Below are 25,714 nucleotides of genomic sequence, written 5' to 3'. Positions count from 1 at the left end.
TCCAGCTGGTGGATTCTAACTGCCAACCTTTCGCTTAACAGCTGAGTGCTTTAACCACTGTGCCATCAGGGCTCCCTAGAAAACACACATACCTGTATTAAATTCAATCAACTTACTCATCCAATAAAAAAAAAAAAAATTTTTTTTTTTTTTTACTATGTATCAAGTCCTCCTGTGCCTTCAAAAGAGAATTCTAATAGTAAAGATCCTTAAATAAAAAATCCTCCCCCGACTAAATTCTTAGTAACATTTTAGCTCTAGACCACAAACATGAGATTAAATTAATTTAATTTTGTTCAAAACAATTTGTTTCTGAGCATCCACTGTGCACCATGCACTTTCATAGAAAGGTTAAGTGAGTAAAGTCAAATAAATAAAAAGTTGACTCTAGAAGAGAGTCTTAAGTATACATAGATAAATTTATTCAGTTCAGCAGCTTCCCTGGGTGTTTCTCATGTGTTAGTTGTACATAGATTGCTGCCCTTACAGACCTGATAGTCCAGTGGGGGAGACATGTTAATCACATAAACCACAGACATCACAGGTGTGGCCGGTGGGTATATAGCCTGTTGTGTGTTCATCTCTCTACCCCTTGTATTTTCAGCAAGGTGGAGGCAGCCTACCTCCGGGGCCACATCAATGATTCCCAGGCAGCTCCTGCCTCACTCCTGCCTGTCTACGAGCTGGATGGGGCTACCTCGGCTGCCCAGGTGCTGATCATGGGCCCTGACGACTTCATCGTGGCCATGGTCAGGTATGCTGACTCAGACTCAGAACCTGATACAAGGTGTCATCTGGACAGGAGGGAAGTGGGGGCTGGGCTGGGGGTGAGGGCAGGCTCAGGGCTCACCTGGCCTCACTTTGGTCCCCAGCTCCCTGAACCGGCCCTTTGGCAGCGGCCTCATCACTCCCTCGGGGATTCTGCTCAACAGCCAGATGCTGGACTTCTCTTGGCCCAACAGGACTGCTAACCACTCTGCACCCAGCCTGGTAGGGTCTGCTTCCCTCTTCTCCTGGACCGTGAGGCCAGGCAGGACGTGTGGCCAAGGTGGCAGCCCCTTCCTCCCTAATTCCTCTAGGAAAGGCTATTTTAAAGAAAAGGAGCCCAAACAAAGTATCCACTCCTTTCTCAGCACCACTAAATCTGGGGCTAGGAGCCTGAGGGGTTTAAAGAACTCCACCCAGTCTGTCACTGTCTCATTGTGTGACCCAGGGAAGGTATTGGCTCCCATGTAATGCTTTGGGCACTTTTTACTTTTTGGTCTCTACTGTGTGATGCTGAGCTGATGGGACAAAGCCCTATTGCTAGGCACCAAGTGGGGACCCAAGGAGGAGAAAGATAAGGAATTATTGTCTAATTGGAAACCAGCACCCTTGCACCCTGCAAACTAGGACGCTGTTGGCGGGGGGGAGGGATAAAGACAGAAATTGTCAGGGTGGGGATAATTCTGTTCTTCTCTTAAAACCACCCACTCATTACTATCTTTCTTGGGCTGGTTAACTCTTCCCCTGCTCCTGGCAGCCCCATGGCAGCCCCATAGCAGCCCCATAGCTCAATAGGTTTATGTATCACTTCCTCTTATCCAGCCCGGTCATCCAAGGACTCTACCCATTTCACATTCAGAAACTGTGGCCTGGGAAGGGACCAGTCTCCCATGGAAACTGAGCCTGGGAAAGATGCAGGAAAGGGTGGGAGGTTGGAAGGGCGATGATGTGGCCCTTTCCCTGCCTTGCCCCTCCCCACATCCCCTTTGTGGTCTTTGTCCTTTGACAACAGGAGAATTCGGTGCAGCCAGGGAAGCGGCCATTGTCTTTCCTGCTACCCACTGTGGTCCGACCAGCAGAGGGGCTCTGTGGGACTTACCTCGCCCTGGGGGCCAATGGGGCTGCCCGGGGCCTCAGCGGCCTGACCCAGGTGAGGTTTTGTCCATGGTGGGCCTTTTGTAGCCAGAAGCCAGGATGAGGCCTGGACTGCAGATACCCCTCAAGCCTCTGGTTCATTCTCACCTCTGTACTCATGCAGCAAACATGGGTGAGGCTGTTTTGTGCCAGGCCCATCCTGGGTTCTGGGGACATAGGCTTCTTTGAGTTTCTTAGTAAAAATGTAGCCCTAAAGTTCCCCATCTTTCTAGGTTACAGGGGAAATCACAGGGTCAGTAGAACTGAAAGGTAATATAGCATCTGAACTGTCTGGGTTCTGTCAACCTCAAGTCCCATCATCCCTCTGCCCAGCATCAGAATAGACAACCAGTCCTCTTTAGAGTCTGATGTTGGAGGATTTTGGAAGGAAAAATTTACTCTCTTCACACCTCACACCAGTTCCACAAATGTCTTCTGCACCTGATATATGTGCCAGGCATATATATTGACAGGTGGTGCTTTCACTAGCCTGAGCTTTGGAATCAGAAACTCCCGGATTCTAGCCTGAGCACTACCAATTTCCAGCTTTGTGATGTTGGGGAGTTCACTGAACCTCAATATCCTCATGTGTAAGATGGAGATAATAACAATAGTTAATATTTATGGAGTTCTTACTAAGTGCCAGGCACTGTGCTAAACTCCTCATGTGTGTTAACCCTTTAATCTCCCCAGCTCTGGGAAGAATCCTTATTCCAATTTTATAGGTGAGGAAACTGAAGCGCAGAGAGGTTAAGAAGTTAGGTCAAGTTCTTTCAACTAGTAAGATCAAGCAGGCAGCTTGGTTCCAGAGCCTAACCAGTAAGCTAAAAGTACCCACATCGTACCCCAGTCCACCCCCACTATTAACCCTACCCTGGCCAGGGAGAAGGGAGGGGAGCCCTGGGCAGGATTGAAGGAGACCAGGTGCTAGTCATGCCTCTCCCTTGGCTCCTTCTAAACCCTGGAGTGAGCTGCTTTTGTGTCTGCCTTCACTTTCACCCTCTGTGAAATGGAGATAGTCATCACAGGGCTGCCTGTCTCTGGGGCTATTGAGAGGCTCAGATGATACCCCTGGTGTAAAGGTTTTAAAGACTCTGGGCCAGAGGTGAGAGCTGGGAAGCCTTGGCTCCCAGCCCTGGGATACCCCTGACTCTTCTGTCCTTTGGCTGCCCACAGGTTCTGCTGAATGTTCTGACCTTGAACCGGAACCTGAATGACAGCCTAGCCCGTGGCCGCCTGCACCCGGACCTGCAGTCCAACCTCCTGCAGGTGGACAGTGAGTGCAGAGTGGAGGCCCCGGGGGGGTGGGTACAGGGGTGCGTGGAGAAAGGGGCTTCTCCCACGGGTATCCCTGCCTCAGCCAGCACCAACTCCCTGCCAGTGAAAGTTTGGTTTCTTTCAACAAACTCCTACTGGAAGAATGAAAGAGCTGAGAATAGGAGCAGTTCTGCCATTTCCGGGCTCTGTGGCCTTGGGAAATCCATGTCTCCACTCTGAGCCTTGATTTTCTCCTCTGTAAAGTAAGATACATTTGTTCAGTCTGCAAACCTTCATTCATTCAACAGTTTGTATTGAACACGTACTATGTGCCAGGCATCATCCTAGGTGCTGGAGAGACTGCATTCACAGGCAGACAAGAATAAATAACCAAAGAAATGTTAGACGGCAGAATAAGTGCTGTGCAGAGCATTAAAGCAGGATGATGTAATAGAACTGATTGGATGTCCAGAGAAGGCTTCTTTTTGGTGACATTTAAGCTGAGATCTGAAGAGTGAGAAAGAGTCCATCATGCAAAGAACGGGGGCAGAGCTTTGTAGGCTGAGGGAACAAGTAAAAAGACCTCAGGGCAGGAATGAGCTTGGTGTGTTTTGTTTCAGAAACAGAAAGGAGTGAGTGAGGGTGAGATGAGATCAGAGAAGCAGGCAGGAGCCAGATCCTGAACCTTAACGTCATGGTGAGGAGATGGACTTTCCTCTGAGGATAGGTGCCACAATGAATTGAACACAGCTTAGTTCTGTAAACAAGAAAGTGCGTGCACCTTTTGTTTTTATTGCAACAGGCAGTGTACTGTGTTAGTCCAAAGGGGATAGGGAATTGAATGAGACACAGTCCTTGCCCATTTGGTATTATCCCAATTTTACAGAAAAATAAACTGAGGCTCACAGAGGATATAAACTAGTCAAAGATCGACCAATAAGTGGCAGGACTGAGATTAGAACCCACACCTGGCTGACACCAAAGACACAGTTGTTCACCTCATGGCAACTGATATTTCCTGAACTGAAGCTTCTTAGGAAGCCACAGACCTAGATCCTCAGCAGTCAGACCTGGTAGTTGGCTGAGTGACTCTTTACATCCCATCCAATGGATGATGAGGCTAAGGCCTTGAAACAGAATTTTGTTCAACAAATATCTGTTGGTCTCTTCTGAATGGGAGGCTCTGTGCTGTTATTTGGGGGCTGGGGTAAATCATCCTAGCCCTCCCTTGAGGGGCTCATAGTCTAAGATAGGATATGAGGAGTGGAGGCTTGGTAAAGGGAAAACTCATCCACCTGAGGCAACTGGGAGGTGTTATGGAGGAGGTGATGACTGGCTGGGCCTTGAAGTGTGATCAGGAACTTGGCATGTGGAAGTAAAGGGCATTCTGGACAGGGGAAGGTACCTGGACAAAGGCCGGAAAGCATGTTTCAGAGAACAGCCAGGAGGCTAGCTGGACTAGAGACATTGTTTCTCAAACTTCAGTATTTACCCAGCACCTTCATGACTTTTGCCACATCTACACATCATCTGAAGGAGTCCCTGGGTGGCCCAAATAGGTAAATGCTTGGCTACTAACCAAAAGGTTGGCAGTTCGAATCCACTTAGAGGTGCCTTAGAAGAAAGGTCACAGCCATTGAAAACCCATGAACAGTTGTATTCTGAAACACATGGGGTTGCCATGAGTTGGAATTAACTTGACAGGAACTGATTTTTTGGTTTACATGTTATCTAAACCATTATCTATGTAATGTGTCTCTTTAAATGGGCTTCCTTTTTAACCTAAATTAAGCTTATATCGTAATCACAAAAAATGGTATTCATGAACAGATGGTAAATAGCTATAAGAATCAAGTATTGTTAGGTTTTAGTTAGATATTGTTGCCCGTGGAAGGCTCTGAAGCCTGTTCTTTCTGTTAAAGAAGATTAGGAAATATTAGAGATAAGACTGAGACTTTGTCCTTGCTGTAACTGGAAAAACTGAATGTGAACCACAAAGGGAATACATTTCCAGTTAGTGATTTAATGCTGTTTAATTTTGTGTCTTTATCTCAAAAACTACCTAAAATCATCCTGTTTGGGGAAATACGATCAAACCTTTGTTGTGGAGCAGTGGGAGGTAAGACTGGGAAAGTTACAGGGCCTATCATGGAGGTCCATGTTAAGAAGCATGGACTTCATCCAAATGAGTAGGGGAGGGACATGATCTGATTTGTTTTCTGTAGGATGGGTGGATTGAAGGTAGGAAAACTTAAGTTGGGGAAATGAAGGAAGCATCTAGAATAATGGCTCAGCCAAGAGATGATGAGGACCTATATTTATGCAGGGGGCTGGGGATTTGTTCATTTATCCAGTAAATATTTGCTTAACATTTACTATGTACTGATCCTGTTCTAGGCACTAAGGATCAGTAGTGAATAAGACAACATCTCCACCTTCAAAAAGCTTATATTCTAGTGTGGGGACACAGGGTAAATAAATAAACAAATATAGGTAGAAGTAAGTGCTTTGAAAGAAAATAAAGCAGGGTAATGATAATGAAAAAAACAAAAACCAAACCTATTGCCGTCAAGTTGATTTCAGTCCTATAGGACAGAGTAGAAGTGTCCCATAGGGTTTCCAAGGAGCACCTGGTGGATTTGAACTGCTGACCTTTTGGTTAGCAGCTGTAGCTCTTAACCACTATGCCACCAGGGTTTCCAGGTAAAGATAACAGGGGTGCTATTTTAGGTAATGGTCAGAGAAATTATCCTTGAAGAGTACCTTTTGAGCAAAGACCCTAATGACGTAAGGAAGCCATTTTTTTAATCTTTTTTTTTTTTTTTTAATTTTTATTGTGCTTTAAGTTAAAGTTTACAAATCAAGTCAATCTCTCATACAAAAACTTACATACACCTTGCTGCATACTCCCAATTGCTCTCCCCCTAATGAGACAGCCCTCTCCCTCCTTCCACTCTCTTTTCATGTCCATTTCGCCAGCTTCTAACCCCCTCTACCCTCTTATCTCCCCTCCAGGGAGGAAATGCCAACATAGTCTCAAGTGTCCACCTGATCCAGGAAGCTCATTCCTCACCAGCATCCCTCTCCAACCCATTGTCCAAGGGAGCCATTTTTGAAACTATCTAGGAGAGCATTCCAGGCAGAGACAACAGCATGTGCAAAGGCCCTGAGTTAGGAGCATATTTGGCTTACTTGAGGGTTAAGCAAGGGAGAGAGTGGAAGGAAATGAGGAGGGGTAGCAAGGGCCAAGATAATGTTGGGCCTTAGACGCCTTGGTGAGTAGGTTCTATTCTAAGAGGCATCAAAGCTATTGGAGGGTTTGAAGTGGGGAAAGTGATATGGTCTGACTTATGTTTTAAAAAGATCCCTTTGGCTGATGTGTGAGGCAGGACTGGAAGCAGGGAGACCAGTTAGTGGGCTGTTACAGTAGTCCTAACAAGAAATGATGGCAGCTTGGCCTAGGCAGGTAGAGATGATGACCCTAAAGCCCATTTTCCAATATTCAGAATGTGCCAGACTCTGAGCTCAGTGCTTTTGGGGCATTATTTCCTTTAATCTGCATAATGATTTCATGTAGTAGATTCTCTTATAATCTCTATTTTATACATAAGGAGACTGAGGCTCAGAGAGGTGAAGTGATTTGCCCAAGGTCATATAGCTCCTCAGTGGAGGGGCCAGAATCAGGACTCAAGTCTGACCATAGGATTCCTGAGCTAGTACTCTGAACGCTCTGAATGTATGTTTGTTGGGGGCTGGTTTTCAGGTGAGTTCACAGAGGAAGAGATTGAGTTCCTGGAAGCCAGGGGCCACCACGTGGAGAAGGTAGAAGTCTTGTCCTGGGTCCATGGCAGCCGGAGAACCAACAACTTCATCATCGGTGTGAAGGACCCTCGAAGCCCAGATGCAGCTGGAGCCACCATGGTGTAGAGCAGTGGGGTGGGGTGGGGTCTTTGCTCCTCCCCCTTTGCATGTTCCCAGAGTTCCCCCTCCTCCCAGGTTTGGTCTCAGGGGGACCCCAGGGATGCCCCAGGTCAGGGGCCAAAGGGGATGCTTAGCAAACCCTATCCCAGAATAACTGGAAAAATCTCCCAAGGCCTGTGGTGATGGTGGTGGGTGTCAGTCTCCACAACCAGGCAATCAGGATCTTGAGGAGTCGGACTGTCTGTCTCCTCTACTCCCTCAGCCATGCTGGCCCTGAGCTTAGGGACGTGCTTGCAAACCTTTCTGGAAGGTTCTCACAAACAACCCCAAAATCGCCAGTCTGGCCTAATCTAGGCCTTGTCTTCCAGCTCCCTTCCCCTGTCCCCAGCCTCATTTCTTAAATGACTAGGATTTTTTTAACGGACCATTCTGTGGAGGGGGTGCTCCTCTCCTCCTCCTACCAGGTTGAGGCCAAGGACCTTGCATCAGAGGGTCCCCAGGGTGTGGAGAAGGGGTGGGGGTGGGGACCAGCTCAGGGGCTTCCATTTGCAAAAGGGAATTAAAGAAAGAATATTGCTTAATCATGGGTCTGTCTTGATTTATGTTTGATTGTTTCGTTAGTGGGAGTAGGAGAACAGACCTCAGCCCACCCTATTGCCTCAGCCCTGACTCCAGGGCAAGCTAAAGTCAACTTTGTGGGGGTCGTAATAATGGCCATCTATCCAGGACTATGTATACTAATAATAATGATAGATAGACAGATAGAGGATAGATAGATAGACAGACAAATTCATTGAGCACTTAACATGTGTGCCAGGCTCTATGCTAAACACTTTATGTGTATAGTCTATTTTAATCTTCAATGTCATGAGATAGGTACTATTATTTGTATTTTACAGATGGGAAACTGAGGCAAAAAGAGGTTAAGGAACCTGTCTAAGATTGCTCATCTAGTAAATGGAAGACTTGGGATTCAATCTCAGGGTCTCTAACTCTAGAATCTGTGCCCCTAACCACTTCCACATCTATTAGATGAATTATTTGTTATAAAGCGCAATTTATATACTGTATTTTTACACAAATAACATGTTGCTATAAAAAAGATTATACCACACTTACGAAAATACTCTGCAGGGGGAGAGTGAGGATGGCAAACAAACATAGAAGGCCTGTGTTATTTGCGTAAAATATGGTCGTATATACCAGACAATAAATATATAACATGTCATTCACACATTCATCAATCCATTCGTTATATCCAGGCACTTTACTAGGCAATGGAGATTCAGTATTGAACAAGGCAGACTTTTTATGGGTTTGTAGTGTACTGAGGGAGCCAAACATTAAATAAATAAGGACACATAATTAGCATAATGGCCATGATGATATGAGGGATGCTATGACAATAAACGTATGACAGGAAAGTTAACCTAGTCTACGGGTGGGGTGGGATAAGCAAAGGCCTCCTTGATGTGATAAGAATGAGTAGGGTTGACAGGAGAGGATTAGATGTAGATGTGGGAATGGCATTCTAGGCAAAGGGAACAACATGTACAAAAGTCCTACAGAGAGAAGGAATATGTCATGTTTCAGTAGGTGAAAGAATGCTGGTGACACAGAACAGAAATCAAACTTTTTCTGCAAAGTGCCAGATAGTAAATATTTCAGATTTTGTAGGCCATGTGGTCCTTGTGGAAACCCTGGTGGCGTAGCGGTCAAGAGCTACGTCTGCTAACCAAAAGGTTGGCAGTTCGAATCCACCATGTGCTCCTAGGAAACTTCATGGGGCAGTTCTACTCTGTCCTATAGGGTTGCTAGGAGTCGGAGTCGACTTGATGGCGAAGAGTTTGGTTTTTTTGGTGTGGTCCTTGCAGCAATTACTCAACTCTTCTGTTGTAGCATGAAAGCAGTCATGACTGTATTCCAATAAACCTTTATTTTACAAAAACAGGTGGCACCGAATTTGGCTAAGGGCCTGAGGCTGACTCTATACCCTCAGTAGAGCATCCTGAAGAGATGATGGTGAGGCAGGCACAACATCCTTATGAGGCTGGCATTAATTCCCCCATTTTATAGATAAGGAAATTATGGTTCAGAAATAAAAAATTTGCCCAAGGTCACCCAGCTGGTAGGTGACAGATCCATGAATCAAAATCAGGTTGTATGGCTCAAAGAGCATGTTTCTCCTTAAAAAAAAAAAAAAAAAACTTTATTATTTTATCTTATTACAAATGTAACAGCTATTCAAATATCAAACATTTCATAAATAATGTAAATGAATAACACCCTCAAAATCCCAAATTTCAAAAAACCCCACTATCAATAATTTAGCATGTATCCCTTCAACTTCTATTTTCTGTACATATAATAACATTATTATTTTGCTTAAAAAATAAAAATGGGATCACATTATTCAGACTATCTACAATTTCCTGTTTTTTACTTAACAATATAACATGGGCATTTTTTTGTGACAATACATATCAAATCCAATCAAAAGGTAGAGACTGTCAGACTGGACAAAAAACAAGATCCAACTATATGCTATTTACAGGAGACAGAGTTTAGATTCAAAGATACAAATTGATCAAAAAAGATAAATCATGCAGACAGCAATCACAAGAAAACTGGAATGGCTACACTAATATCAGACAACATAGGTTTTAAAACGAACAATATTGCTAGAGATAAAGAGGGACACTTTATAATGACAAGAGGATCTATCCATCAGGAATCAGCTAAGTTGCAAGATCCAACAACAGCCAAAAAAGTGTTATTTCCATACTCTAGAAATGAACAATCAGAAAAGGAAATTAGGGAAACAATTCCATTTACAATACCATAAAAAGAATGGAATACTTAGGAATAAATTTAACCAAGGAGGTGCAAGAATTGTACAGTGAAAACTACAAAATATTGCTTGCTGAAAGAAAGAAGACCTAAATAAATGTAAAGATATCACATGTTCATGGATTGGAAGACTTAATATTGTTAAAATGGCAATACTTCCCAAAGTGACCTTCAGATTCAATGCAATCCCTATCAAAATCCCAATGGCCTTTTTTGCTAAAATGGAAAAGTTGGTTCTAAAATTCGTATGGAATTGCAAAGGACCCTATATATCCAAAACCATCTTGGAAAGGAACAAAGTTAGAGGGCTCACAATCCTGATTTCAAAACTTACTACTAAATTAAAACAGTGTGGTATTGTCATAAGGATAGACATATAGAGCAATGGAATAGAACTGGGTGGGCGTCTAGAGATAAACCCATGTATCTATGTTCAATTGATTTTTGGTAAGATTGCCAACATCATTCAATGGGGAAAGAATAGTCTCTTCAATGAATGGTGCTGGACAGCTGATTCACATACAACAAAAGAATGAAGTTGGACCTTTACCTCACACCATATTCAAAAAGTAACCCGACATGAATCAAAGACCTAAATATAAGATCTAAAATTATAAAACTCTTAGAAAGAAACATAGGGGTAAATCTTTGTGACCTTGGGTTTGGCAATAATTTCTTAGATATGACACAAAAGGTATGAACAACAAGAGAAAAAAATAGATAAATGAGACTTCATCAAAATTTAAAACTTTTGTCCTTCAGTTGACACTACCAGCAGAATGGAAAGACAACACACGAATTGGAAGAAAGTATTTGTAAATCATATTTGTAAATCTGATAAGGGTCTAACAACCAGAATATATAAAGAACTCTTAAAACACAACAGCAAAAAGATTAACCCAATTTAAAAAATGGGCAAAGGACTTGAACAGTGTTATTGATTGAATTGTGTCCTCCAAAAAGATATATGGGGGAACTTGTGAATGTGACCCTGTTTGGAGATAGTGGTTTTTTTTTTTTTTTTTGCTACCAGTTAAGTTAATGAGGTCATATCAGAGTAAGGTGGGTCCTAATCCTGTATAACTTGTCTTATAAAAGAGGTGGACAGACAATGACACATGCAGGGGGAAGGTACCATGTAAAGATACATCTATGAGCACCGAAGGAACACCAAAGTTTGCCAGCAGCCACTAGAAGAAGCCAGAAGAGACACATGGAGCAGTTCTCTGATTCATCAGAAGGAACTGACTCTTCCAATATCCTGATTTGGACTTCTAGCCTCCAGAAATGTGAGTCAATCAATTCCTCCTGTTCTCTAAAGCCATCCATTTGTGGTATTTTGTTATGGCAGCCCTAGGAAATGAAAACAGACATTTCTCCAGAAAAGACATACAAATGGCCAACTAGTCTATAAGACACTGAACATCATTAGTCATTAGGGAAATAACAAATCAAAGCCACAATAAGATACCACTTCACACCCAGTAGGTTGGCTATAAAAAAAATAAAACAAAAATCAGAAAATAGCAAGTATTGGTGAAGAAGTAAAGAAATTGGAACCCTCATACCTTGCTGGTGGTAAGACATAATGGTGCCGCTGCTGTGGAAAAGAATTTGGTGTTTCCTCAGTAAGTTAAATACAGAACTACTATGATCTAACAATTTCATTCCTATGTACCAAAAAGAACTGAAAACAGGTGTTCAATCAAAAACTTGTACACGAATGTTTATAGCAGCACTGTTTACAGTAGCCAAAAAGTAGAAACATCCCAAACGTCTATAAATGGATGAATGGATAAACAAAGTGTGGTATATCTATACAATGGAACATCATTCAGACATAAAAATGAATGAAGTACTGATACATGCTACAACATGGATGAACCTTGAACACATTTATGCTATATGAAAGAAGACACAAAAAGCCACATACTATATGATTCCATTTATATGAAATGCCCAGAATAGGCAAATCTATAAGACAAAGTAGATTAAAGATTGCCAGAAGAATGGAGGGAATGGGGAACTGAGATTCCTTACAGGTATGGGTTTTTTTTAATGTGGTGGTTGGAATGTTCTGGAATTAGATGGTGTGATGGCTAAGATTGTGTGTCAACTTGGCTGGGCCATGATTTTTAGTGTTTTGGCAGTTGTATACCGTTGTGGTCACTTCCCTGTTGAAATTTGATATGTGATCACCCTTATGATGGAATCTGCTGAGTGATAATGGTGGGGGCGGGGCCTGTGGCAGTTCACCGCCCCCTCAGCCTTCATCTTTCCACCCTCTGCCACCTACTTCCTTCACACTCTCCTTGCCAAGGCTTTTGGCTTGTTCTGGATCCTGCAGATGCCTCTTGCTCATCTGACCTTCGGTTCTTGGGACTTGAGCTAGCAGCTTAGTGCCAATCTTGGGATTTGGTGATCTTCACAGCCTGTGAACAAGGGTCCTGCTCTCTGACCTGCCAACCTTGGGTTCGCCAGCCCCTGTGGCTATGTGAATCAGGAGAAGTCTCTATCCTGATCCACAGCCTTCGGACATTCCAGCCTCTACATGACTTCTCTCTCTCTCTATATATTTATATGCTTACTGGTTTTGCTTCTCTAGAGAACCCAGCTTAAGACAGATGGTGATGCTGGTTGTACAACATTGTGAATGTACTAAAACCCACTAAATTAAACACTTCAAAATTGTTAAAATGGTGAATTTTAGGTTATGTGATTTTATCTAAAAAAATAGGTAAAGGATCTAAATAGACATTTTTCTAAAGAAGATATACAAATGGCCAATAGCACAAGAAAAGATGTTCAACATCATTAGTAATCAGGGAAATGCAAATCGAAACCATAAGGTGATACCATTTTATATCCAGTAGGATGGCTACAATCAAAAAGATAATAATAAGTGTTAGCAAGGATGTGGAGAACTAGAAACCCTCATACAATGCTGGAGGGAATGCAGAATGGTTCAGCCACTTTGGAAAATAATCTGGCAATTCCTCAAGTGATTCAACAGTTACCATGTGACCCAATAACACTTCTAGGTCTACTCAAGAGAAATTAAACTTGTGCACAACTGTTCATAACAGGATTATACAAAATGGCCAAAAGGTGGAAAAACCCAAAATGTCCACCAACTGAAATGAAAATGCAAAATGTGGTATACTTGTACCATGAAACATTATTTGACCATATATATAAAGAAATGCTACAACATGGATGAACCTTGAAAACATGCTAAATTATCCAATTATCATGATCCAAAAGACCACATATTGTATGATTCTATTTATATGAAATATCCAGAATAGGCAAATCTATACAGACAGAAAGTAGATTAGTGGTTGCTAGGGCTGGGGTAGTGGAAGAAGAGAGGTCTGATGGTTAAGGGTATGAGGTTTCTTTTTGAGGTGATGAAAATATGCTCTGAAATTGACTGTGGTGGTGGTTGCTTATATCTGTGAATATACTAAAACTATTTGAATTGCGTACTTTAAATGGGTGAATTGTATACTTTAAATGTGTATTATATATATCAATAAAGCTGCTTTAAAAAATACACAGAATTTGGCATTATCAGCTAAAACCCTGGTGGGGTAGTGGTTAAAATGCTTGGCCGCTAACCAAAAGGTCGGCTGTTTGAACCCACCAGTTGTTTCATGGGAGAAAGTTGTGGCGGTCTGCTTTTGTAATGATTACAGTCTAGGAAAACCTATGGGGCAGGTCTACCCTGTCCTATAGGATCACTATGAGTTGGAATCCACTTAATGGCAATGGGTATGGCAGCTACAGCTGAATACAAGCCAATTCTATGACCCCAGTCCTAGGTATATAACCAATAGAACATTGTACATATGTTTACCCAAAGATATGTACAAGAATGTTCAAAAAAAAAAAGAAAAAGAATGTTCATAATAGTACTATTAAAAATAGCCCTAAAGGAAAAACCTAAATGCCCACCAGTGGTAGAACGGATAAATTATAGGATATTCAAACAGTGAAATGCTATGCAGCAATGAAAATAACACACTACAACTACATGCAAAAATATAGATGAATCTCGAAAACATAAAATTGAGCAAAGGAGCCAAAAAGAGTGCATTCTGTATGAATCCATTTATATATATGTGTGTGTGTGTATATATATATACACACACACATATATAAAGTTTAAAACTTGGCAAACCTAATCTATGGATTCAGGATGCTGCTCTCAGGGTGGTAATGAGGGGAAGGGAAACTATGGGATTTCTGGGGGCCTGGTAATGGCTCAGTGGTTAAGAGTTCAGCTGCTAATGAAAGGGTCTGCAGTTCCAGTTCACCAGCCACTCCTTGGAAACCCTGTGGGATAGTTCTAATCTGTCCTGTACGGTTGCTATGAGTTGGAATTGATAGCAATGCGTTTGGTTTGGCTTTTGGTAATGTTCTGTTTCTTGATTTAGATGCTGGTTGCACAGGTTTGTTCAATTTGTGAAAATTCATCAGCTTTACACATGCTCATACGAACTAAGCCTTTATGCAAAGTACAAAGAGTGTACATTATTTCCCTTTGAAAATTATGAGCGTATTTTGTAATAACAAGGCACTTACTGCCATCTGCTGGTAAATTAACACAACAGATTTACAAACCTACAATGTCTATAATGGGAATAGCGCCCACTTAGATGTGGTTTCCTCTTGCAGGGCACAATTTCCCGAATTGCATATGGTAACCCTGTTTGGTTTTGTTGTGATGAGCCCTGCAGAGAGTAGAATGTTGGTGCGTTCTGGGTTGGTTTGTCCTTTTTTTTTCCCCATGTTCGTTGTTACTTGTTCTTCTGAAAAACATCATTCACATAGTCACTATCAATTTTATCACTTCAAAGCTTAATGTACATATGAAAATAGAAGTTCAATAAATGCTCATTTGATTAAATTGCTCATATCAAAGAACAATGGATTTGCTTTTTATTTACCCAAGTCTGATTCCGGAACAAGAAGCTGGGCATCTTAGGACTACTTTTTGCTCAAAACACTCTGTGAAACAGCCTAAAAATGTATTCAGAGGTTTGTGTTCATCTGCTGCATGTTGAGGCCATCATCTGTGCTAGACACCCTTCTAGACATTCTTATGTAACAATTCATTTAGTTCTCCTGAGGACCTTATGAGATAGGAGCCCTTATTATCTGCATCTTACAGATAACACAACTAAGGCACAAAAAAGGTAAGTGATATTACAAGTGATGGTTATTCAAAAAGAGCTTCCTTGGGGGAACTTACAGTCTATTTGGGACACAAAACAAAATAAATGAAACAAAGAAAATGCTTTGGACCCTGTCAAACAAAAAAAAAACCAAACCTGTTGCCGTTGAGTCGATTCCAACTCATAGTGACCCTAAAGGGCAGAGTAGAACTGACCCTGTTAGGCAAGTCATTTATCTCCTTGTGCTCTCATTTTCTCATCTGTAAAACAAGGAGATTGGATTTGCTCAATATCATATAGCTAATAAATGGCAGAGCTAGAACCTGAACTTGGGCATTCTGGCTTCAGAGTCCAAGCTTGTAATCATTACGCACACTGTCTGCCAGTTCATGGTCTGTTCTTGTTCCTTTGTTGCCTTCCTGTGGGGCTGTGGACCCTGTTTATGCTGCTATTTTCACTTCCAGGATGTGTAGGCAACCAAGTTGGCACCTCTGTCCTCAACTCCTTGTTTCCTTGCTGATCCCGGGAAAACCAATGACCCTTGGCTTAAGGAAATGGATAAGAAAGTGAAAAGTAAGGACCGTGGCTCAGGTTGTGGAATTTTTCAGAGCTTTCTTACCTTCAAAAGCTTTTGTGGGGCTCAGAGGTCTGTGGATGATGTCATTTCAGCCTCTGGGCTGGCTGCTGGCAGGACCCCTGTCTAAATAGGATCAAGTGACCAGAGTTTCTCGTTCAGTCTTTCAGATTAACTAATCAGTCAAGCAACACATTAATTGTATCATTATCCAAATAGTCACTCTTTAGCTCTGTCAGATTTCCAGGCTAACACAAAACAGTACGTACTATACAGTTCTGTTTATGTGAAGTTCAAGAACTGTCAAAGTTAATTTACGGTGCTAGAAGTCAGAGTAGTGGTTACCTTTGGGGAATCAGGTATTGACTGGGAGGGGACGTTCTGGAAGTGACAGAAGGGAACCCTTTGGGCTGTTAGAGATGTTCTATAACTTGATCTGAGAGGTGTTAACACAGGAACATAGCTAAAAATTTATTAGGTATAAAGTTAAGATTTTTGCATTTTGCTGCATATAAATTATACCTCAATTTTTCAAAAGTTTCAAAAAAATAATGTCCAGCCTCTTGCAAAGTCCTTTGGTGTTAATTTTATAGCTGCACTGTTGTTCTCTTTGCTTTTCTCTGTCCTTTTGGACTCAGCACCTAGTATAGTGCACAGGATCCATACATACAGCAAATATTGATTGAGCGCCTACTCTGTGCCAGGCACTGTGTTACATGCTGAGGGAACAGCGGTGAACAAGGGAGTCCACATTCTAGTGGCAATAAACCACCTAGTCTGTTCTATCAAGGATAAGTGCATGCTGCTAAGGGGGCCTGTCTGGGGGGGATGGCCAGGGAAGGTGTTCTTGGGGTAGTGACATTTGAGTTTGGATCTGAAGGCTAAGGGGGGCAGAGCATTTCAGGCAGAGAATGAGCATGTGCAAGGGTGCTGAGGAGGGAGGGATTACAATGTGTAAAGAATTGGGAAGAAGACCATTGTGGTTGCAGCCCAGAGATGGAAGAGGGCCTGAGATGCACCTGGAGAGGTGGGGAAGACAACAGTAAGACATTGATTTGGTCTTTATCTTAAGAGCAACATGAAGCTGTCAAATAGTTTCAAATAGGGGACTAACATAATCAGATTTCTGACTTAGAAATGTTACTCTGACAGCAGAGTGGAGAATAGATCGGAGAGGGTGCAGGGAGGATGTGAAAAGGCTGTAAGTGGGTACTGCACTAGTCCGAGCACATAGTGTGTGCTCAATAAATACCTGTGAATGAAAGGGCTCCCGACTTCTTTTCTAAGATGAGACCAGGACACCTATAAGCAGTTTACAATCCATCTGCTCATCTTCTATCTTCTGTGATGCTCATAAGAGACTCTTTACTTCCATTTTACAGATGAAGAAACTGAGGTTCAGAGAGGCAAAAAAAATCACACAGCCATCAAGAGGGAAAGGCAGATCTGAATTCAGAGCTGTATGACATCAAGTCCAGTGCTGGGGAGTCCTCCCCACATTTGAGAGGGGAGGGGGCCACACGCACTTGTTCACTAAAGGGATATATTTATTGAGCACCTACAGAGCTTGCTAGTGTGGTGGTCATGAGAAAAAGTAGAGAGGAGCTTACAGACAAATAATGATAAAGGCTGTTATCTTCGTTACGCGTCAGGCCCTGTGCCAAGTGCTTTCCATGCTTTTCCCATTTCCTCTTGTCAATCGCAACTACTATCCCCGTACTTCAGATGAGGAAACTGAGGCATGGAGAGGTGAGTTACCCAAGGACACCCAGCCAGAGCGCTCCCGCTGTGTTGTGCAGTGGTTAGAAGTCGGGGCAGGAGCCACTGGTGAGATCACGGAGCAGAGAAACTGACACAAATCCATGCCATCCCAGCACTAAATGCTCTGCACCCACGTGAGCGGGCGCGCGCCCCTCGCGCTCCCGGGGACGTTTGGTCACGTGGACAGGGCCCCGCCCCTCTGGTCCGCCCCGCCCCCTCCCGCGCTCCCTCCCTCCCTCCCCCTCCCTCACCGGCCCGGTCCGGCCCATCCCCCTCCCCGCCGGCTCCCTGAGGCCCTGGCGGGTCGGGCTGCGGGCGGCCGGGAGCAGACGGCCGGACAGACGGGCGCACGCGAGGACGGACGGACGGACGCACGGAGGGCTGCGGGCACGCACGGCCCGGGCCGGCTCTCCGAGGCCCGCCCGGGAGGGCCGGAGCGGCGCTCAGGTGAGGCGACGGCGACGCGGGCCCGTAAGGGGTGGGCCCGCCGGGCGTCCGCGATCTCGGCCCGGCTGGCTCCGCGGGAAGGAAGTGCCGCTCGGGCCCGGCGCGGGAAAATGGCGCCGGCCGACCGTGGAGCGCGGCCCGAGTACGGGCCGGGCCCGGAGCCGCCCCGCCCGCCGGGCTGGTGTCCCCGTCGCCATGTTGGGGAGCGGGCCCCAGGCCTGCGGGCGGGGGCGCCGACGGGAGCGGGGGCTTGGCCGGGGGTGGGGGGGTTGTGGGTCGCCGGGTCTGGAGCCCCGAGGGAGTGCAGGGCCGGGCCGGGGTCTGCACGGCGTGGCGCTCGGGGCCCAGGGAACTGGCGGGAGCCGGACGTGGGGTCGTGGCCGGGGTCGCGAAGAAGGGACACTGGGTCCGAATGGAACTGTGGCCGGAGTCTACTGAGTTGGGTGGGGGCAGGACCTGAAGCCGAGTTGGGCCATGGGCGGTGTTCAGGACCCCAGTACAGGTTCGACCCGGGGGGCGTGGGGGCCTAGCTCAAGCTGTCAAGGCTAGGACAGTTCTCCAGGTGGGTTTGATTAGAAACGGGGGACCTTCGGGTTCAGACGGAGGTATTGGATTGGGCAGCCCTCGGAGTCCTGGCGCTGAATTGCAAGTTTTTATAACCCCCAAGGGACTGAAGACTTATGTACCCCAGGGTTCTTCACCCTTCATTGGCGAGAGCACCAGAAAAAGGGAAGGGTTTGATGAGGAAGAGAGAAGAAGGGGCTGAGGTTTGAGTGAAGGAGCTGGCCAGCAAAAGGGGTGCCTAGTGGAGCTGTTGGCAAGGAGAGAGCAAGCCTCCATCAATTTAGGGAGTTTGTCTGTGTCTTTAAAAGGAGGAACCAGGCTGTTTGGGGGCGGTGACCCAAGGTGTCTTCCCAGGAAAGGGACAGCCCACTGCTTAAAAGCAGGGTCACCTAGGGAGGTCGTCGGAAACGCATTTATCGAAGCCGGTAAGCTTGGTAAAAAGGAGTGAATCCTGTAATGGTTTCAGATTATGTAGTGATTTTAGGTGAGACATAGAAAGGTAAAGTTGATTTCCCAAGATCTTAGAAGCAGTGGCAGAGGGGATTCCGGAACTCAGGTTTGCTGCCTTCTCATTCATTACGCTGCCTTAAAAGCATGTGGTAGCTGGGAGAAAAATGTTAAGTAAAGAATGGCAGTATGTATCAGAAAACTATTAATGAATTGGTTTTGTAATGCGTTGTCAGTGCAGAGGGTGGGGGGGGGAATACCAAAAAGTATAGGTAACCAGCTATTTGTTATTAGCTCACTTCCATTTATGCAAAAAAGTTATCTTCAAGACCCTTTTGACCTCTAACTTCTTATAATTTTTAGAGATGATCCTTCTCTTTTAGTGGTTGGAGCTGACTCGACAGCAGTGGGTTTGGTTTTATACAGTAAATGGACACAAAAAGCCTAAAAAGATAACAGTAAACAATGGTAGAGACCCAGAATCTTTGTCATGATCAAATGTTAGTCGAAGTTTGATCATAATAGAAAGGAGTTCAAAGTTCAGATGGGCTGTGGTAGAGTTCTCAGGGAAACTATGCAAATTGGTCATGATGTGGTAGGCCCAGAGCCCCCATAAAATTAAAAAGATTAAGAGAGCATTTATAACAGTAAAATTTTCATTATTGTATGTATATACAGCAACGCAGTTCATTTATTCTGGGTCTTTTTAATACAGGGGTGTCATGGGCCCCTTAGCATCTGATGAAGCCTATGGACTCCTCTCAGAATAATATTTTTAATTGTATAAAATAAAATAATATAGGATTACAGAGGAAACCAATTATATTGAAATAGTTATTAAAATATTACAAACTGTGATATAGTAATGTATATACTTTAGCAGCACATTAAAAAGATCTAGTCAAAGAACTAAATGATGTCCGGCTGTTTAACTCATGACTGCCCTGACAGGGAACACAACAGAGAACCCCTGAGGGAACGGGAGAGCAGTGGGATGCGGACCCCGAATTCTCATAAAAAGACCAGACTTAGTGGTCTGACTGAGACTAGAAGGACCCCGGTGGTCATGGCCCCCAGACCTTCTGTTGGCCCAGGACAGGAACCATTCCCGAAGCCAACTCTTCAGACATGGATTGGACTGGACAACGGGTTGGAGAGGGATGCTGGTGAGGAGTGAGCTTCTTGGATCAGGACACTTGAGACTCTGTTGGCACCTCCTGCTTGGAGGGGAGATGAGAGGGTAGAGGGGGATAGAAGCTGGTGAAATAGACACGAAAGAGAGAGTGGAGGGAGAGAGCGGGTTGTCTCATTAGGGGGAGCGTAATTGGGAGTATGTAGCAAGGTGTACATAAGTTTTTATGTGAGAGACTGACTTGGTTTGTAAACTTTCACTTAAAGCACAATAAAAATTACAAAAAAAAATTAAACACACAAAAAGATCTAGTGAAGGGTCTGATTATTTTAATTTCAAAGAAATGAGTATAAATAATATTTTTAGATATCTATAACTACTGAAATATATAAAGGTATCTGTGATGTTTGTATTGACAGAGTCATAGGTGCTGCTAATAGTACAATGATTTTTTGTCTACACTTATGTTTGAAGAAAATGGTAACTTCAGTTGGAGTTCAGTGAAAATAACGCAAGTTCACGGACTCCCTGAATTCTCTCTATGAGCTCTTGTCTCTAAACCTCACGTTAAGAAGCCTACTATGATTCCCACTACCAGGCATATCTTCCATTCAACAGTTATTTATTGTGTGCCAAGACATCTGGTGTGTCAAGCACAGTGCTCAGTGTGCTAGACTCTGAGGATTCAGAGGTCTTTACCAAAAACTCCAAATCTGTTGCCGTCCAGTCAAGTCCAACTCATAGTGACCCTGTAGGACTGAGTAGAACTGCCCCATAGGGTTTCCAAGACCGTAATCTTTAGGGAAGCAGGTTGCCACATCTCTCTCCCACAGAGCCACTGCGTCATCAGGGCAGGGTCTTTGGGTGTTTGGTCCAGTGAGAAGTAGACATGTAAACAATGATAGTTTAGGATGACAAATGCCAAAGGAGAGTTATCAAAGTTTGTAAGGACACAGTGGTGGGAGTGTCTGCACCACAAATCAGGGAAGATTTTTGTGAAGATATGTCTTGAAAGATAGAGGAGTTTGGAAGATGGAGAGTTGGAGGGAAGAGCTTTTCAGGTAAACGCATGCATTTTCAGGGAATGTAATTGAATGTGGCAAGAGCATAGGGTGTGTGTGTATGTGTGAAAGAGTGGTTGGAGGTGAGACTGGAGGGTTGACTGGAACTTGGTTGTAAAGGACCTTGTTAGGGAGTTTGGACTGAATCCTCTGCTGAGGTAGTTGGTTGCCATAGAGTCAGCTCTGACTCATGGCCACCTTATGCATAACAAAACAAAATATTTCTCAGTCCTGCGCCATCTTCATGATAAGTGGTATGTTTGAGTCCCTTGTTGCAGCTTTTGTGCCCGTCCATCTTATTGAGGGTTTCTCTTGCATTCGTTGATCCTCTACTTTGCCATACACAATCAGCTGTAGTATGGTGAGATTTAATTTTTAGAAGATAAATGGATTCTCTTTGGAAGGAGGGTGGACTGGAGAGCAGAGAAGTAATGATGAGCTGAACTAAGGCAGAGGCTGTGGGCATTACACAGAGTTGGAATTTTTAGGTGTTGATAGTTAATATCATTAGTGGTGAGAGAGAAGGAATTTTTTAAATTTTTAGTTTGGGATAAGGAGCCCTGGTGGCGCAGTGGTTAAGTGCTTGGCTGCTAACCAGAAGGTCGGCAGTTTGAACCCACTAGCTACTCTGAGGGAGAAAGATGTGGCAGTCTGCTTCTGTAAAGATTACACCCTTGGAAACCCTCTGGGGCAGTTCTACTCTGTCCTATAGGGTTGCTGTGAGTCAGAGTCAACTCAAGGGTAACAGGTTTGGTTTTTGTTGTGTTTTTTTTTAGTTTGAGATGGTGGCTGTCAAAGAGGTTTAGAAAAAAGGTAGATGGAAAATGAGGTGAGAATTGTCAAAGAAGAGTGTTTTTGGTAGAGTGATAAAAAAGAGTAATAGGCTTTTGGAAATCATTGCAAAGCTGCCAGTGAGATGTAGTTTTTGTTTTTCTTTTTAAATTGTGTTTTAGGTGAAATTTTACAGGGCATATTAGTTTCTCATTCAACAATTTATTCACAAATTGTTTTGTGACATTGGTTGCAATCCCTGCAATACGTCAGCACTCTTCCCCTTTCCACCCCAGTTTCCCCATTTCTGTTCATCTAGTTTTCCTGTCCCTTCCTGCCTTCTCCCCTTTGCTTTTGGGCAGGTGTTTCCCATTTGATCTTGTATATGTGATTGAACTAAGAAGCACGTTCTTTACTTGTGTTATTGTTTGTTTTATAGGCCTGTCTGATCTTTGGCTGAAAGGTGAACTTCGGGAGTGGATTCAGTTGTGAGTTAGAAGGGTGTCCAGGGGCCATAGTCTTGAGGGTTCCTCCAGTCTCTGTCAGACCAGTAGGTCTTTTTTGTGAATTTGATTTTTCTGCTACATTTTTCTTCCGCTCTGTCAGGGACCCTTTATTGTGATCCTTGTCAAAGCGGTCAGCGGTGGTAGCTGGGCACCATTTGGTTCTTCTGGGCTCAGGCTGGTGTGATGTAATTTTTGCTTAAGTAAGTCAGAGGTGTTGGCAGACGTAAAAGGCAGAGAAAGACGAAGGAAATATTCCTAAATTGTAGGAAAATTCACCGTTACCTACGTCATGGGTCAACAAACTATGGTTCACAGGTCAAACCTGGCCTACTACCTATTTTTGTAAATAAAGTTTTGTTGGAACACACCCACTCATTCATTTACATGTCATCTGTGGCTGCTTTTACACTACTGGCAAAGTTGAGTAGTTGTGAAAATGAATGTATAGCTTGCAAAGCTGAAAATATTTACTACTGATCTCTGTGTCTGAATGTTGGATGTTCAACCTTTATTTTGCCCTCTAGTTCCTATACTATGGATAATAACGGTCTAGGTGCTACCCTTCTGGCTGGATGCCCCATGCTTTCTGTAACCTGCAACATGACATAGACCCCTGATTATTTTATATTGGTCGGGATGCCAAGGTCTGCAGTTATAGGGTGAGCTTTGTAGCAGCTGTGGTAGTACCACCTTATACTATGCTGGGTCTTGTTTTGCTGTTTTTTTATTGGATTATTTGTCTTTTTCAAAAGATTTCTTTATATATTCTGATTGCTAATTCTTTATGGTTATATGTGTTAGAGATGTTATTACCCAGTTTGTTGCTTATTTACTTATTCTTTTTAAGGTGTCTTGTTAAAAGCGGTTTTGAATTTTTATGTAGTCAAATTTATCAGTCTTTGTCTCCTCCAAGATTTTAAAGTTATTCTTTGTATTATCTTCTAGAATCACTGTTTTGCCTTTAATGTTTAGATCTTTAATTCATCTGGAATTGATTCTTGCATATGGTGTGAGGTAGGACCTAATTTCATTTTTTTGCTATGTGTAACCAATTGTTCCAGCACCATTTATTGAATGGGGCTTGTTTTCAAATTGTGAGCTCTTTTTGGTGGACTTTTTCTGAGTTCTGAGGTCGTAATTCCAGTTTTGTTGATTGCTAGCTGTGTGACCTTGGACAAGTGACAAAACCTCTTTGTGCCTCAGTTTCTCATCTTTAAAATAAGGATAATAGTATTTATTTCATAGGGTTGTTGTGAGAATTAAATGATTTAACACTTGTAACATGACTAGAACAGTGCCTGGCACCTAGAAGACACTACATAAATGTTAGCACTATTGCTCATTTCTGATTCCCCAGTACCTGGTACAGAATAGGTATTCAGTATGCTCAACACAGCTATCAAATTAATTTGGCTTTTCAAGTCAAAGAAGAGCAGTTCAGAGCTAGGCTAAGTGTTGCAGAAGATGCTTCCAAGGAGCTGCTTAGTTTTAGCCCTTGACTTAGACTGTCAGCTGGGGTGGCACTTCTCCTACCCGCTTCACGTCTTTTGCAGAGAACTTCTGTAGCAGAGGATGCAAACTGGCAGCCTGTGGTTGGATTTGGCTCACGCAATATTTTAAATGTCTTAAAAATTTGCACAGATTTCTGAGTTTCTGACTTATCTTAAAAAATTAGAAAGTCTGGTAATGCTGAACACAAGTAAGTTCTCGTATCAGTGACTAGCTGAAGCATTTAGTGGGATGTGTGTTTCCTAGTTTTCTGAACTCTGTACTACTCTCTTGCTTTGATCATTTTATGGCCCCATAATAGGCATTTGATTTTCTGATTCCTGATTTACTGAGGTTTTGAATATTCTGTCCCCTAAACCAATAAATGACATATTAGGATAGTTGCAGGATAGCCAGAAATTGACAGATGAATTTGTGGGCAGGTAAAAACTAAAATCTATTTCTAAGGGTGAGTCATATTTGATCATAATGAATAAAATGATTGAAATTAAAAGATGAGATGAAATTTAGTTCAGTTCAGTGACTATTTAGGCTTCTGCTATGTGCTGGGTACTATATTAGAAATTGTTGGTGTTAAAAAAAAAAAAACTAGCTGAAATACTAGAGCTGTTGTCCAAGAGAGTGGTTGAATGGGAGAGAGGAGATACAGGAATTCATTCATTTGTCAAACATTTATTGAGCCCTACAGTGTACATTGGGCTAGAACTCTGCAGGATACAAAGATGGATCTAGCCAAGGTTTAAGTGTGATGAGGGGCATCTGTAACATGCTAAGGTGCTTGGATGTCACAGAATGATACCCGAAAGAGGTGGCCTGTGAGAGCAACTGCCAAGGTTGGTTAGGATCTTAATACTTGGGGATGAGACAGTGTTTTCAAGCTGAGTGAAAGCGTGAGTGTAGCGGTGGGTGTTCAGGGAATGGTAGAGTCCATTTTGGCTGGAGATTATTACAGGAGCACTGTTGCGATAAGGCTGGAAGTGAAGATTGAACAACAGCAACAATAATAACAGTAGTAGCTCACGTTTTTTGCGTGCTTATACGTGCCAGTTAGTGTGCTGAGCATTTTACATGTAGTATTTCATTTAATTCTCATAACAACCCTGTGAAATAGGTGCTATTTTTTTCTTAATCCCTTTTTATAGATAAAGAAATTGAGAAGTAGAGCTAACAATTGATAAAGATTTTGAGTCCAGCCATCTAATCCCAAAGTCTGTGTTTTCTTGTTTTTGTTTTTTTATTATTGTACTTTAGATGAAGGTTTACAGAACAAACTAGCTTCTCATTAAACATTTACTACACATATTGTTTTGTGACGTTGGTTACCAACCCCATAACATGTCAACATTCTCCCTTCTTGACCTTGGGTGCCCTATTACCAGACTTCCTGTTGCCTCCTGCCTTCTAGTCCTTGCCCCTGGGCTGGTGTGCCCCTTTAGTCTCGTTTTTTTTTTTTTTTTTTTTTTTAGTCTCGTTTTGTTTTATGGGCCTGTTTAATCTTCAGAGCTAAGAGGTGTCTGGGGACCATACTCTTAGGGTTTTTACAGTCTTTGTCCGACCAGTAAGTCTGGTCTTTTTTTGCAAGTTAGAATTTTGTTTTACATTTTTCTCCAGCTTTGTCCAGGGCTCTCTGTTGTGATCCCTGTCAGAGCAGTCAGTGGTGGTAGCCGGGTACCATCTAGTTTCGCTGGACTCAGTCTGGTGGAGGCTGTGGTAGTTGTGGTCCATTGGTCCTTTGGACTAATCTTTCTGTTGTATCTTTGGATTTCTGCATTCTCCTTTGCTGCCAACGGGGTGAAACCAGTGAAGTATCTTAGATGGCTGTTCACAAGCTTTGA

The 25,714-nt window shown here is 43.2% G+C and overlaps 2 protein-coding genes and 1 long non-coding RNA gene across 17 annotated transcripts in view; 2 read left to right on the top strand and 1 right to left on the bottom strand.

Annotated features, from left to right (window-relative positions):
• GGT7 (gamma-glutamyltransferase 7) overlaps positions 1-7,658 on the top strand; it is a 28,656-nt gene extending 20,998 nt beyond the window's left edge. For 2 of the 3 annotated variants that reach the window (XM_064276008.1, XM_064276007.1), the window contains exons 11-15: positions 605-754; positions 873-990; positions 1,778-1,915; positions 3,076-3,175; positions 6,920-7,658. In XM_064276008.1, coding sequence (XP_064132078.1) covers positions 605-754; positions 873-990; positions 1,778-1,915; positions 3,076-3,175; positions 6,920-7,083 — 670 coding nt within the window. In that variant the 3' untranslated portion in view covers positions 7,084-7,658. The remainder of the gene's footprint in view (positions 1-604; positions 755-872; positions 991-1,777; positions 1,916-3,075; positions 3,176-6,919) is intronic. The other variant, XM_064276009.1, reaches the window with a different exon arrangement.
• An 854-nt stretch (positions 7,659-8,512) lies between these two features.
• On the bottom strand, positions 8,513-17,610 carry LOC135228606 (uncharacterized). Its single transcript, XR_010319258.1, has 3 exons — positions 15,482-17,610; positions 11,063-15,367; positions 8,513-9,263 (listed from the first exon to the last, which is right to left on the bottom strand). It is a non-coding gene; the product is annotated as an uncharacterized LOC135228606 (long non-coding RNA).
• A 151-nt stretch (positions 17,611-17,761) lies between these two features.
• NCOA6 (nuclear receptor coactivator 6) overlaps positions 17,762-25,714 on the top strand; it is a 95,094-nt gene continuing 87,141 nt past the window's right edge. For all 13 annotated transcript variants that reach the window (XR_010319257.1, XR_010319256.1, XR_010319251.1 and 10 more), the window contains exon 1: positions 17,762-17,889. The gene's annotated coding sequence lies outside the window, so the exon portion shown is untranslated. The remainder of the gene's footprint in view (positions 17,890-25,714) is intronic.

This window comes from Loxodonta africana, chromosome 24, assembly GCF_030014295.1.
Source record: "Loxodonta africana isolate mLoxAfr1 chromosome 24, mLoxAfr1.hap2, whole genome shotgun sequence".
Lineage (NCBI taxonomy): Eukaryota > Metazoa > Chordata > Mammalia > Proboscidea > Elephantidae > Loxodonta > Loxodonta africana.
Note: the sequence above shows the minus strand (reverse complement) of the source record. Positions and strands in the feature narration are given on the sequence as shown.